At 46.4% G+C, this 13,605-nt stretch overlaps 2 protein-coding genes across 4 annotated transcripts in view; both read left to right on the forward strand.

The window, feature by feature from the left end:
* Positions 1-1,362, forward strand: part of ift81 (intraflagellar transport 81 homolog) — a 69,012-nt gene extending 67,650 nt beyond the window's left edge. For both annotated transcript variants that reach the window (XM_060932335.1, XM_060932336.1), the window contains exon 18: positions 485-1,362. In XM_060932335.1, the coding sequence (XP_060788318.1) occupies positions 485-667 (183 nt within the window). In that variant the 3' untranslated portion in view covers positions 668-1,362. The remainder of the gene's footprint in view (positions 1-484) is intronic.
* A 10,656-nt stretch (positions 1,363-12,018) lies between these two features.
* Positions 12,019-13,605, forward strand: part of atp2a2a (ATPase sarcoplasmic/endoplasmic reticulum Ca2+ transporting 2a) — a 110,826-nt gene continuing 109,239 nt past the window's right edge. The window contains exon 1 of one of the 2 annotated variants that reach the window (XM_060932333.1): positions 12,019-12,535. In XM_060932333.1, the coding sequence (XP_060788316.1) occupies positions 12,418-12,535 (118 nt within the window). In that variant the 5' untranslated portion in view covers positions 12,019-12,417. The remainder of the gene's footprint in view (positions 12,536-13,605) is intronic. The other variant, XM_060932334.1, reaches the window with a different exon arrangement.

A 13,605-nucleotide genomic window follows, 5' to 3' on the forward strand; every position in this document is an offset into this window, starting at 1 on the left:
TAAGTTGTCTGTCAGGTGCTGTAGCCTTGTAGCCCCCCTCGCCACTCTGTACCTAGTCTTGTGCTTACAGCAGGTTGCTGATGGGTGACAACAGGGGCTTGGTCTCTGCTGTATTTCTGCCAAAGCATTTGGAGCATGCTGTCCTGTCACACTATATCATGCTTCAGTTACACAAAAGCATGTGAATTATACGGCAATGATGAACAACATTACTGCTGGACCATCCTCAGAAGGAGGACCTCCTGAAGTGACACTGACATACGTGTTATGGTGTTCATTTGAATTATTTTCATGAGTATTTCTTTAGTGATGGTCTTAAGAAAGCAGGGTTACACAGTGAGCTTTGAGTGAGTAAGGCAGGGGAAACAGGAGGAGGAAGATATTTTATGGGGAACAATGGGAGAAATGTTTAACAATAAAATGGTCTAAAAGGTCATTTAAGGGCATGCGAACAACGCTATTGTGTTCCTCTGTGCACTAACAGAAGCTCCGTGAGGAGCAGAAACAGGTGAAGGAGAGCCACGGGCCCAACATGAAGCAGGTGCACATGTGGAAGGATCTGGAACAGCTACTGGAGTGTAAGAAGCAGTGCAGCCTGCGAGCCCAGAGCCAGGCATCCATTGGTCAGGTGATCCAGGAGAGCGGAGAAGACCGTCTGGTTCTCTAACTGAGCCACACATCATGTCAACGTTTCAAGCTATTTTTGTGTATCATATCACAAAATACTTTTCAGCTTTGATGGAGCCATGTGTGTTCAGAGCATATAGAGAGATGTAATGACTATGCTATTAAAAGTCTCCCCCCTCCCCAGTCACTACAATACTCAGTACATTTCGTTCTTGCTTTTCAGAATTGAGCAAAATCTCCTTTTTTGGACATAATTAGCTAGAGTTGGAAGATTTTTAGGGGAGATAACTAGGGGACCACTCTGAGTCAGAGAGAGAGAGAGAAAGAAAGAAGGAAGACATGTTTACAGAAGTGTTCCATGGATAAGGGGTAATAAAAAATTCAAACAAGTCCCTCATCTCCATTTTGACACACCTTTAAGAATAGTGCTACAATCCGTGTGTTGGAAGTTGGAAGATAACAGCAAACAAAGTGTTACACTTTTAACGCGCCTCCACACAGTTATTTTGGGAAGCAGCAGTCATGACCTTGGGCAGAAGAGCTGTCCAATTTAGGAGTTCGGCTAGTCCTTCTTTTGTTTCCGTCACTGAGGGGAAGAGGTAATCAGCAGAACAAACTCTACATCTCCTCCCTTACCTGTTAGTGCACATGAACGAGTCTCTGACTTGGGACGTTTGTATAATTTAACTAGAACTGTTGAAATAATAAAATAAACTGATGTGTTTTCTAAGCAAACCTGATCAGTTTGTTATCTTGTATACCTTTTCACTTTAGAGGATTTTGTAAGTCTTCCTCAGTATGTATACTAGCAGTGAGTGAGCACAAGCTGTTGCAGTGTCAGCACATGAGCTTCTTTTATATCTTCACGCAACCCAATTAACATAAGTATTTAAGCATTACAGTTGCTTTGCTTCTGTCAGTAAATAAGGAATAAGACATGACGGTACATAGAAAAATATTTCACTCTGGGGTGATGTGATACAGCCTGATGTGAACGGAACTATTTTCCTATAACAGCATTTCTCGAAGTGTTTTATTCCTCTTATACCATGGTAATTTGCTTACCGGGGACAGCACGGTGGTGTAGTGGTTAGCACTGTCGCTTCACAGCAAGAAGGTTCTGGGTTTGAGCCCAGTGACGGAGTTTGCATGTTCTCCCCATGTCTGCGTGGGTTTCCTCCGGGTGCTCCGGTTTCCCCCACAGTCCAAAGACATACAGATTGGGTTGATTGGAGGCTCGAAATTGACCGTAGGTGTGAATGTGAGTGTGAATGGTTGTTTGTCTTTGTGTCAGCCCTGCGATGATCTGGTGACTTGTCCAGGGTGTACCCCACCTCTCGCCTATTGAGGTATTTCACTCACGTGACCAAGTCATGTGACGCTGCCATTTTGGACGGCACGGCTCGAATCAGTTTGAATCCGAGGAAGGCGACAAACGAAAAACATAAAAGAAAAAGGAGCGAGATGCAGAAAACACCTTCACTATCCAGCCACGTAGGGCATTTACAGGGCGAGCAGAGGGAGAGGTATTTGCAAAAATTGAGGTTAGCAGGCTTAGAGAACGACGTTTACCTGCTTCCACCAGGATTGTTCACTGACGTACGGAAGTACACCAAGCCCTCGTCTTTACCTGACTTCGGCCCACATGATCTGTATACCTATGTCGTTAAAAACCCATCGCCATACACAGGTATTGATCTGAAAGCGTATACGAGTTTGGATGCCTACAAATATTTTGTGTCAGGCTGGGTAACATGCCTACATCAGTGGGTCGTCCCTGGAGCCGGTGGTCGCCATCTGATTACAGCTAAGGTTTGTTCACATTTTCATTTACTTTCGGTCCTCAGGATAAACAAAATGTTATTAAATGTCATTGAAATAACTTCTTAGTCTGTTGAGACATGGCCCGTTATAAATTTGCTGTTACCAGGCAATGACCAAGAACTGTATTATTAGGGTCGGTGTAGTTGTAGCAGTGTATTAGCAACTAGCTGTTAGCACTAGCTAATGTCAACAACAGTAACTAGTATGTTACTGTAGCAATATTTACGTTCAGTCATTTGGATGACTGTTAAAACCTTTCAGTCTCAAGTTTTTCCTTTACTGGATTTACTAGTTTACTGAGCTAGCGCGCTCGGCCGAGCCAGGAGCCATCGCGCGCTCTCCGGCCGAGCCGGGAGCCATCGCGCGCTCTCCGGCCGAGCCGGGAGCCATCGCGCGCTCGGCGGCCGAGCCGGGAGCCATCGCGCGCTCGGCGGCCGAGCCGGGAGCCATCGCGCGCTCGGCGGCCGAGCCGGGAGCCATCGCGCGCTCTCCGGCCGAGCCGGGAGCCATCGCGCGCTCTCCGGCCGAGCCGGGAGCCATCGCGCGCTCTCCGGCCGAGCCGGGAGCCATCGCGCGCTCTCCGGCCGAGCCGGGAGCCATCGCGCGCTAGCTCAGTAAACTAGTAAATCCAGTAAAGGAAAAACTTGAGACTGAAAGGTTTTAACAGTCATCCAAATGACTGAACGTAAATATTGCTACAGTAACATACTAGCTACTGTTGTTGACATTAGCTAGCTTGCCGTCCAAAATGGTGGACACCGGGGCGTCACGTGACCCTGTGACGTCAGGTGAAATACCTCAATAGTCAGCTGGGATAGGCTCCAGCTTGCCTGTGACCCTGCACAGGATAAGTGGTTACAGATAATGCAGGGAATTTGCTTACCATTACTGTTTTTAATTTATTAACAAATGTCACGTCATGCTTTTTGACCATTTACAATTATGTATAGTTCCATTTAATATTGTAGATGAGATGAGTTAGTTCATGTTACATTCTAGCAGACATAAACAGTCACTTCCTCACCAGCATCTTTTTTTTAATTCCTCTTAAAGTAAAAAAAAAAAAAATCTTGTGATCTTACTGAGAAACTGAAAAATGCAAAGTCTTCTCTTGTGAAGACTTTACCATGGTGGAAAACGTGCTGGTCACCCCAAAGTGCTGATACCTGAGACTCATCTCATCTCATTCTCTCTAGCCGCTTTATCCTGTTCTGGGTCGCAGGCAAGCTGGAGCCTATCCCAGCTGACTACGGGCGAAAGGCGGGGTACACCCTGAACAAGTCGCCAGGTCATCACAGGGCTGACACATAGACACAGACAACCATTCACACTCACATTCACACCTACGGTCAATTTAGAGTCACCAGTTAACCTAACCTGCATGTCTTTGGACTGTGGGGGAAACCGGAGCACCCGGAGGAAACCCACGCGGACACGGGGAGAACATGCAAACTCCACACAGAAAGGCCCTCGCCGGTCACGGGGCTCGAACCCGGACCTTCTTGCTGTGAGGCGACAGCGCTAACCACTACACCACCGTGCCGCCCCTACCTGAGACTCTTTACATGAAATGTTAAATAAATATCTTCTGAGAGAAAGCTTCATTAATGACATTTTAGAAGCAAATACTTCAGAGCCTTTGATTGAATTACTGCAGTCATTAATATGATTCAGCTGGCAACAGTTCTTTTAACCCGAACTGATGCAGTGAGTAGCTTCTCATTTCATAAACAACCATTTCAGAAGACATATCCTGTGCTCATGGAAAATATGTTACCGTGTTTCAGAAGGGTCCAATTATTGGCCTGCATCAAGCAAAGAAAACAACTAAGGAGATTGCTAGAAGTACTGGAATTGGATTAAAGCTGGCCAGTGCATTACTAAAACATGGAAGGATAGTGATGAACAGTCAACTTTGTGGAAGAAATGTGGTCGGAAAAAAATTTGACTGACCATGATCAGCGATCATTTAAACGCTTGGTGAAGTTGAATTGTTAAGAAAAAAAAATCAGGCAGGAGAACTCATGGCTATGTTTAATAGTGAGAGTAAGAGCATTTCCACATGGCATGATGCGACAAGAGCTCATAAGATTGTGATTTAAATAGCTGTGTGGCCACAAGAAACTACTTGTTCGTGAGACTAATCAGAAGAAAAGGCTTCAATTTGCTAGGGAGCATAAAGATTGGATTCTGGAGCAATTAAAAAGGTCATGTGATCTGAAGAATCCAGATTTCCTCTATTCCTGAGTGATGGGCGTGTCAGGGTAAGAAGGGAAGCACATGAAGCAATGCACCCATCATGCATAGTGGTCAATGTATAAGCCTCTGGAGGCAGCATTATGATCTGGGGTTGCTTCAAAATGTCAGATCAAGGTTCAGCAACGTTATGGGGCAATAAAATGAAGTCAGCTGACGACCTGAATGTACTGAATGACCAGGTTATGAATGGATTAGATAGGTTTTTTTTTTCTTCCATGATAGCATAGGCATAAAATTAAGACTCAGCTTGTGAGCGTGTGGTTCAGGAAGCATGAGGAAACAGTTTCACACACGAATTGGCCACCACAGAGTCCTGACATTAACCCCATTGAAAGTCTTAGGGATGTGCTGGAGAAGACGTTACAGAGTGGTTCAATTCTGTAAAGAAAAAAATTAATGCAACTCTGGATGGAATTAAATGTGATGATGATGTATAAGGTTGATGAAGCAATGCCATGGTGAATGTGCACCGTAATCACAGCTAAAGGCAGTCCAACAAAATATTAGCGTGCAACTTTTTTTTTTTGGCCGGGCAGTGTATGACAGTCCTATCTGGACCAGCTGATTTTAAAAATAGGAACCAGGGGTCATGAGGTCTCTAGTGCAAAAGCTATTTTGCCACATTTCAAACATTCTCATTTTTGCTCACTGGTTCTTTTAGTTCCCTGGAGAAGCCACAAACATAATCTTTTTCTTTTATTTAGTGTGAACAACGTACTAAACAATGTGCACATGATTTGGTTTAGCATGGCCATGAGATACTAAACCAAAGTCACATAATTGTAATGCAATTTAAAGTACAATTTGCTTCATTCAGACCCATATATGATTGATCAATTGTATGATATATGGATAACATTTTACTTGAATTAATAGGCCAAACAATTTTAAGATATAAATGCTGCAAAAAAGAAAAAAAATGTTCTCCTGGATGTTGCACCTGGTATCATTAGAACAGACATCATTAATTGGGACGATTTCACACAACAAATTGGAGTCGTGATGAAGGTGAAGGAGCTTCCTAAAGTTGTCAGGGATAAAATTATTGAAAATACTTGAATGGAAAAAGCTACAGAACTATAGCAACCCTTAAACATTCCTGTCAGTAGAACTGGTTCAATAATAAGCGGGTGAAAAGTTCATGGAGCCACAATTATTCATCCCTGGACAGGTGTGCCATGCAAGATTTCACAACAAGCTCTCAGATTAATAATAAGGAAGATAAGAGAGAAACCAACAGTTACACAAAAATAGTTGCAGGATGACCTGAAAGTACCCCACAGCCATGCTCCAAAATCAAGTGAAAAGCTTTCCCAGAAAAATGAAGGCTGTTATAGCAGCAAAGCAGGGGAGCGACTCCATATTAACCCCCATAGTTTTGGAATCTGCATTTATGGCTGTGGTGGTCAGGTGTCTACATGTGTACTTTTGGCCACATAGTGTACCTCACACATGCTTTCCATGGCCAAGCCAATCTCCTGAGCTGAATCACATTAAAATTTATGGAGGATTTTGAAACTAAAACCATCAGAAAAATCCTCGTAACCTTAGGGAATTGAGGATGATTTGCCATGAGGAATGGGCCAAAACTGAACCACTTCTACAAAAAGCTAATTACTTCTTACCGTAGAAGTCTTGAAGCTGTAATTGCCAATAAAGGCTTGGCAACACAGTACTAATTTTGGTCATTTGTTGTGTCCAACTACTTTGTTCCTTATCAGATTTTAAAAAAATATATCTTTGTTTATCTTATCAATATATACTTTTCTGGTGAGAATTATAAGTATAAAGTTAAAAGACTTGTAATAGTATAGGATTTGTGGCTGTGTAAGTTGTGCTTGATCGTTACTAGGTCACATGACCATAACATGTTCCTGTGCAAGTAACTCAATAACTTACCAAGGACCCCCGGAAGTGTCTCTACTCTGAAAAGTCCTTTTAAAGGTCTGTATTTTATTGTTATGCGTTTTTTTAAAGCAATCAGTACTTGGTTTTGTTTTGGATTCAGCAGGAGACGTTAGAAAAGAGCAATTCCCAGAGTGTCTTTATCTTCTTGAAGAAAAAGTGGAAAACCTTTTTTCTCATAGAGTATGATGATGTAATTACCAACACGTCAGTCTGGATGGTCTAACGTATATGGATACCTGACTATTACATCCATATGTAGGCCTTACCTAAATTGTTGGCACAAAGTTGGAAATACACAATTGTCTTGAATGTCTTTGTATGCTGTAGCATTAAGAATTCCTTTAACTGGAATGAATTGGCCCGAACCTGTTCCGTATGGCAATACAGGGCCGGATTATGGGGGATCTGGGCCCCAGGGCCAGGAGTTCGCAAAGGCCCCCCCCCACACACACACACACACAAAGGCTACTGAGGTCGCAAACTAGCAGAGGGCAACATGTAAATGAAGTAAATAAAGTGACATGTGAACATACTGTACGCTTTCATGTAACATGTACACTTTCCCGTTAGGGCTCTCTCTAGGGCCCCCAGATAGCCAGAAGTCACGACCCTTAGCAGGGGCTTTCATAATCATAGGATCCTCTGAAAGCATTCCCCCTACTTCCTTGAACCCCTAGTTGGCAGACGTTATGGTCTCAGGAGTTTTCACAAGGGGCACTACAGCAGGGCCAGGGGCCCTCTGATTACCATCCCCCACCGCCCACCAACCCACCCCTTCCCTCTGTTTTCTTCAGATATGCCCTATAACAGTGTAAGTAGTCATAAGATCCTAGAGAATAGAGGCCCTCTGATGTCACAATTGGCATCGGCATCGCTATGGGCCCCCCCGGGCCCCTGGACCCCTTGGGCCCCTGCCCCACTGGCCCAGTCCGTCATCCGGGATAGCTATGTACAGTGATGATTTGCCAAGGTTGGTATGGAAGACTTCGAATGGCTTCCACAGAGCCCTGACCTCATCTCCACAGAAAACCTTTGGGATTAATTGGAATGCCAACTTCATGCCAGCCCAGCCGGATATCAGCGCTCAGTGTCTTGTGCTTTGTGGCTGAATGAGCAAATCATTCAGAATCATTCATAGGGAAGCCATGGCCTAATGGTTAGAGAAGCAGCTTTGGGACCAAAAGGTCACCAGTTTGATTCTCTGGACCAGCAGGAATAGCTGAAGTGCCCTTGAGTAAGGCATCTAATCCCCAACTACTCCCCAGGCTGCTCTGGGTACATTGTACGTGACTGGATAAGAGTGTCTACTAAATGCCTGTAATGTAATGTAAATCCCCACAACCACTGTTAGAAAATACTGGCGAGTGGCCTAGTGGTTAGCGTGTCTGCCTCTTGATCGGGAGATTGCGAGTTCTACTCATGGTCGGGTCATACCAAAGACCATCATAAAAATGGTGCCTACTACCATCTGGCAAGGCATGCTGCAATACAGATGCGAGTGGGGAGTCAAACTCTCGCAGTTACCAGTGGACTAGCCCCCCACTGTAACCCTAGCTATGTAATATAGGTGAGAGGCTAAGAAGAAAGAAAGCACAACTTTATTCATCACACACTTGTGAAATTTCCTATCTGCATTTAACCCATCTGAAGCAGGGCTACAAAACGGAGATCGGCACTGCCAAACGTGCCATGAATGGTGTGGAAAGGACTTTGACAGAAAAACCAAGTGAAAGCCTTCCCAGAAAATTAGAAGCATGTTATAACAGCAAAGCAGAAACAATATGGCTTTGAAATCGGACATTCAGTCTTTACAGTTAGGTGTCCACATGCTTTTGGATATATAGTGTATATTACCGGGTCATTTTATAGAATGTAAATTCCAGCATAACCGTTCCAGATGCATTCATGCAGAGTCTGTAAAAAAACAACTGACACAATGGATTCATACAGGAATAAAATCTCAGAAATACTTCTCCCAGGATCAGACTACGCTACATCTTTGTCTTTCATGATGGTCACCATGTCAGATTAAGCAATCATATTCCCATAAATTCTTTCTATATCTTGGTCAGGAGACTGGCAACACTATAAGTTTGACCCTGACCAATCACCATTCACATTCTTGAATGTCATCAGGGACAAGAGTCAAGAAATTGTCAAGCATGGCTGTCAAGGAACGCATTTTATGGGTAGACAAACTAGGCAAAAAAAAAATTCTGACATGCTTTTTCCTCAGGGTGTTGTTTGGCATCCTAGATGCCACATCACTGTTCTCTGATTGTCACGCTACAAGGCCTGTTTGTCATTCCCATCATTCACATTTAGGAAATTTGTCAGGGGTGGCACGGCGGTGTAGTGGTTAGTACTGTCACCTCACAGCAAGAAGGTTCTGAGTTTGAGCCCAGTGGCCGATGGGGGTCTTTCTGTGTGGAGTTTGCATGTTCTCCCCGTGTCTGTGTGGGTTTCCTCTGGGTGCTCCGGTTTCCCCCACAGTCCAAAGACATGCAGGTTAGGCTAATTGGTGGCTCCAAATTGACTGTAGGTGTGAATGGTTGTTTGTCTCTGTGTGTCGGCCCTGCGATGACCTGGCGACTTGTCCAGGGTGTACCGTTTCTCGACCATAGTCAGCTGGGATAGGCTCCAGCTTGCCTGCGACCCTGCACAGGATAAGTGGTTACAGATAATGGATGGATAGATGGATGGATGGAAATTTGTCGGCCACAAAAAATCATGTCAAATCATATTTGTGCAGTCTGATCCTGGCATGAGGTAATAATTACATTTCTCCACCTCCCCTGTGTGAAACTAATCCAATCTGAATAGGGCTTAAGAAGTATGAGACTCTCAATTCACAACCACAGAAAAAAGTTAATCAGGAAAAAAAATCAGGCTGAAAATTGTACAATTGGTAAATCCATCCATTATCTGTAGCTGCTTATCCTGTACAGGGTCGCAGGCAAACTGGAGCCTATCCCAGCTGACTATGGGTGAGAGGCGGGGTACATCCTGGACAAGTCGGCAGGTCATCGCAGGGCTGACACACAAAGACAAAAAACCATTCACACTCACACCTACGGTCAATTTAGAGCCACCATTTAGCCTAACCTGCATGTCTTTGGACTGTGAAGGAAACCCACACAGACACAGGGAGAACATGCAAACTCCACAGAGAAAGGCCCTCGTCGGCCACTGGGCTCAAACCCAGAACCTTCTTGCTGTGAGGCGACAGTGCTAATCACTACACCACCATGCAGCCCACAATTGGTAAATGAAAAAAAAAAACCCTCACAAAACATGTCATTTTCATACATGTTGAGGAAGTGAGTGTAACAGTGTACAGCCTCCCAAACCAGTAAGATGAACAAAGAGGAAATGGCTAAATTGGAAAAACACCCATCCATCCATTATCTGTAGCTGCTTATCCTCTACAGGGTCGCAGGCAAGCTGGAGCTTATCCCAGTTGACTGTGGGTGAGAGGCGGGGTACACCCTGGACAAGTTGCCAGGTTATTGCAGGGCTGACACATAAGAGACAAAAAAACCCAAACATTCACAGTCAATTTAGAGCCACCAATTAGCCTAACCTGCATGTCTTTGGATTGTGGGGGAAACCAGAGGAAACCCACACAGACAACATGCAATCTCCACACAGAAAGGCCCTCGTCGGGTGCTGGGCATGAACCCAATAACCTTCTTGCTGTGAGGCGACAGTGCTAAGTACTACAGCCCACAATTGGTAAAAGAAAAGAAAAAAAATCCCTCACAAAACATGTCATTTTCATACACATTGAGGAAGTGAGTGTAACAGTGTACAGCCTCCCAAACCAGTAAGATGAACAAAGATGAAATGGCTAAACTGGAAAAACACTGGATTCAAAATCGGTGGTGTATTGGTTAGCACTGTCGCCTCACAGCAAGAAGGTCCTGGGTTTGAGCCAGGCTGACGAGGGCCTTTCTGTGCGGAGTTTGCATGTTCTCCCCGTGTCTGCGTGGGTTTCCTCCGGGTGCTCCGGTTTTCTCCAAAGACATGCAGGTTAGGCTAACTGGTGGTTCTGTGAATGGTTGTTTGTCTCTCTGTGTCAGCCCTGTGATGACCTGGCGACTTGTCCAGGGTGCCTCTTACCCATAGTCAGCTGGGATAGGCTCCAGCTTGCCTGCGACCCTGTTGGACAGGATAATGGATGGATGGATTCAAAGGGAAAAAAATTAAAACAAATAGATGCCTTGAGACGGCACGGTGGTGTAGTGGTTAGCGCTGTCGCCTCACAGCAAGAAGGTCCGGGTTCAAGCCCCGTGGCCGGCGAGGGCCTTTCTGTGCGGAGTTTGCATGTTGTCCGCCCCGGTTTCCTCCGGTTTCCCCTACAGTCCAAAGACATGCAGGTTAGGTTAACTGGTGACTCTAAATTGACCGTAGGTGTGAATGATTGTCTGTGTCGGCCCTGTGATGACCTGGCGACTTGTCCAGGGTGTAACCCGCCTTTCGCCCGTAGTCAGCTGGGATAGGCTCCAGCTTGCCTGCGACCCTGTCTTGAGACGGCACAGTGGTGTAATGGTTAGCGCTGTCGCCTCACAGCAAGAAGGTCCGGGTTCAAGCCCCGTGGCCAGCGAGGGCCTTTCTGTGCGGAGTTTGCATGTTGTCCGCCCGGGTTTCCTCCGGTTTCCCCTACAGTCCAAAGACATGCAGGTTAGGTTAACTGGTGACTCTAAATTGACCGACCGTAGGTGTGAATGGTTGTCTGTGTCTAAGTGTCAGCCCTGTGATGACCTGGCGACTTGTCCAGGGTGTACCCCGCCTTTCGCCCGTAGTCAGCTGGGATAGGCTCCAGCTTGCCTGCGACCCTGTCTTGAGACGGCACGGTGGTGTAATGATTAGCGCTGTCGCCTCACAGCAAGAAGGTCCGGGTTCGAGCCCCGTGGCCGGCGAGGGCCTTTCTGTGCGGAGTTTGCATGTTGTCCGCCCGGGTTTCCTCCGGGTGCTCCGGTTTCCCCTACAGTCCAAAGACATGCAGGTTAGGTTAACTGGTGACTCTAAATTGAGCGTAGGTGTGAATGTGAGTGTGAATGGTTGTCTGTGTCTATGTGTCAGCCCTGTGATGACCTGGCGACTTGTCCAGGGTGTACCCTGCCTTTCGCCCGTAGTCAGCTGGGATAGGCTCCAGCTTGCCTGCGACCCTGTAGAGCAGGATAAAGCGGCTAGAGATGATGAGATGAGATGAGATGAGATGAGATGGATATAGTGAGGTAGACAGGATGGTACGATATGGTTTGGGACACAGCCCCTGTGTGGTAGTCAATGAAGGCTGGTCGCACGAGCTCCTTGAACATCCGGCTCGTCCAATGAGCAGGCTGGATGTGCGGAGAGGAGGTGCGTCAGGACCGGAGCTCGCGCGATAAAACAAGAGTAAACGCGGCGCCGAGTTGCCTTTGATCTGCAGGACGCAGCGGAGACGCGCACAGACTCGTCTCCTGTCAGAGCGCGCGCACTCGGGCTGAGTGGATGTGATGTACTGAGCGAGGACCTCTCTTCCCTTCTTTCTCTCTCTCTCTCAGCTGCTACCTCTTCGGGAAAACACACACACACAAGACAAGACCCTCTTCCTTTCTTTCCAGCCCTTTCCCGCATGTTCCGTGGAGAAGGTTCCCGGGAAATCTCTCCATCCCTCCATCTCTCCTCTTGCACAACTTTCAGGCTCGTGTGCCTTCTCAGCGCTCGTGCACGCTGAGACACGGCGCTCTCCGGTTCTCCTGGAGGAAAGGATTTTCTTTCTGCTCCGACTCTGAGTCCCGACGCGTCTGAGCCATGGAGAACGCTCACACCAAGAGCGTGGAGGAAGTTTACAGCTATCTGCATGTGAACGAGAGCACAGGACTGGCGCTGGACCAAGTCAAACGCCTGAGAGAGAAGTGGGGTCCAAACGGTACGTACAGCGCGTTCAGACCCCGACACATTTTAAGCTCCGACACACTGAAACAGGGGTTTCCGGTTTGTCTTCCAGCTGTAAGCCAGTGACGTCATAAAGCACGCTTTTTCTTTTCTTCTTTTTTCCCCCCTCCCCTTTATTTGCCTTTTTCTTATATTCGTGCATTTTACACACTTCTGCGTCCATGTCACTGATTTGATTCTTCTTTACCACAAACCTTCAAAATCTAATTAAAAAAAAAAAAACATTCACCTCACAGCAAGAAGGTTCTGGGTTCGAACCTCAGGAGCCTTTCTGTGTGGTTTATACGTTCTCGATGTGTCTGTCTGGATTCCGTACAATGGGGGTCACTGTGATTGGTGCAAGCTGTTGTGGTTTCCCAGTCATAATGTACGTACGCGTATATCTCCATCCATCCATTATCTGTAGCCGCCAGGTCATCACAGGGCAGAGACACAGACAACCATTCACGCTCACATTCACACCTACGGTCAATTTAGAACCACCAGTTAGCCTAACCTGGATGTCTTTGGACTGTGGAGGAAACCGGAGCACCCGGAGGAAACCCACGTAGACACGGGGAGAACATGCAAACTCCGCACAGAAAGGCCCCTGTCGGCCACTGGGCTCGAACCCAGGACCTTCTTGCTGTGAGGCGACAGTGATATATCTCATCTCATCTCATTATCTCTAGCCGCTTTATCCTGTTCTACAGGGTCGCAGGCAAGCTGGAGCCTATCCCAGCTGACTACGGGCGAAAGGCGGGGTACACCCTGGACAAGTCGCCAGGTCATCACAGGGCTGACACATAGACACAGACAACCATTCACACCTACGGTCAATTTAGAGTCACCAGTTAACCTAACCTGCATGTCTTTGGACTGTGGGGGGAAACCGGAGCACCCGGAGGAAACCCACAGGGAGAACATGCAAACTCCACACAGAAAGGCCCTTGCCGGCTGCTGGGCTCGAACCCAGACCTTCTTGCTGTGGCAACAGCGCTAACCACTACACCACCGTGCCGCCCCCAGTGATATATATACATTTTTTTGCTTGCTTGCTATGGT

The sequence above is a fragment of the Neoarius graeffei genome, chromosome 10, assembly GCF_027579695.1.
Source record: "Neoarius graeffei isolate fNeoGra1 chromosome 10, fNeoGra1.pri, whole genome shotgun sequence".
NCBI classification, from domain to species: Eukaryota; Metazoa; Chordata; class Actinopteri; order Siluriformes; family Ariidae; genus Neoarius; species Neoarius graeffei.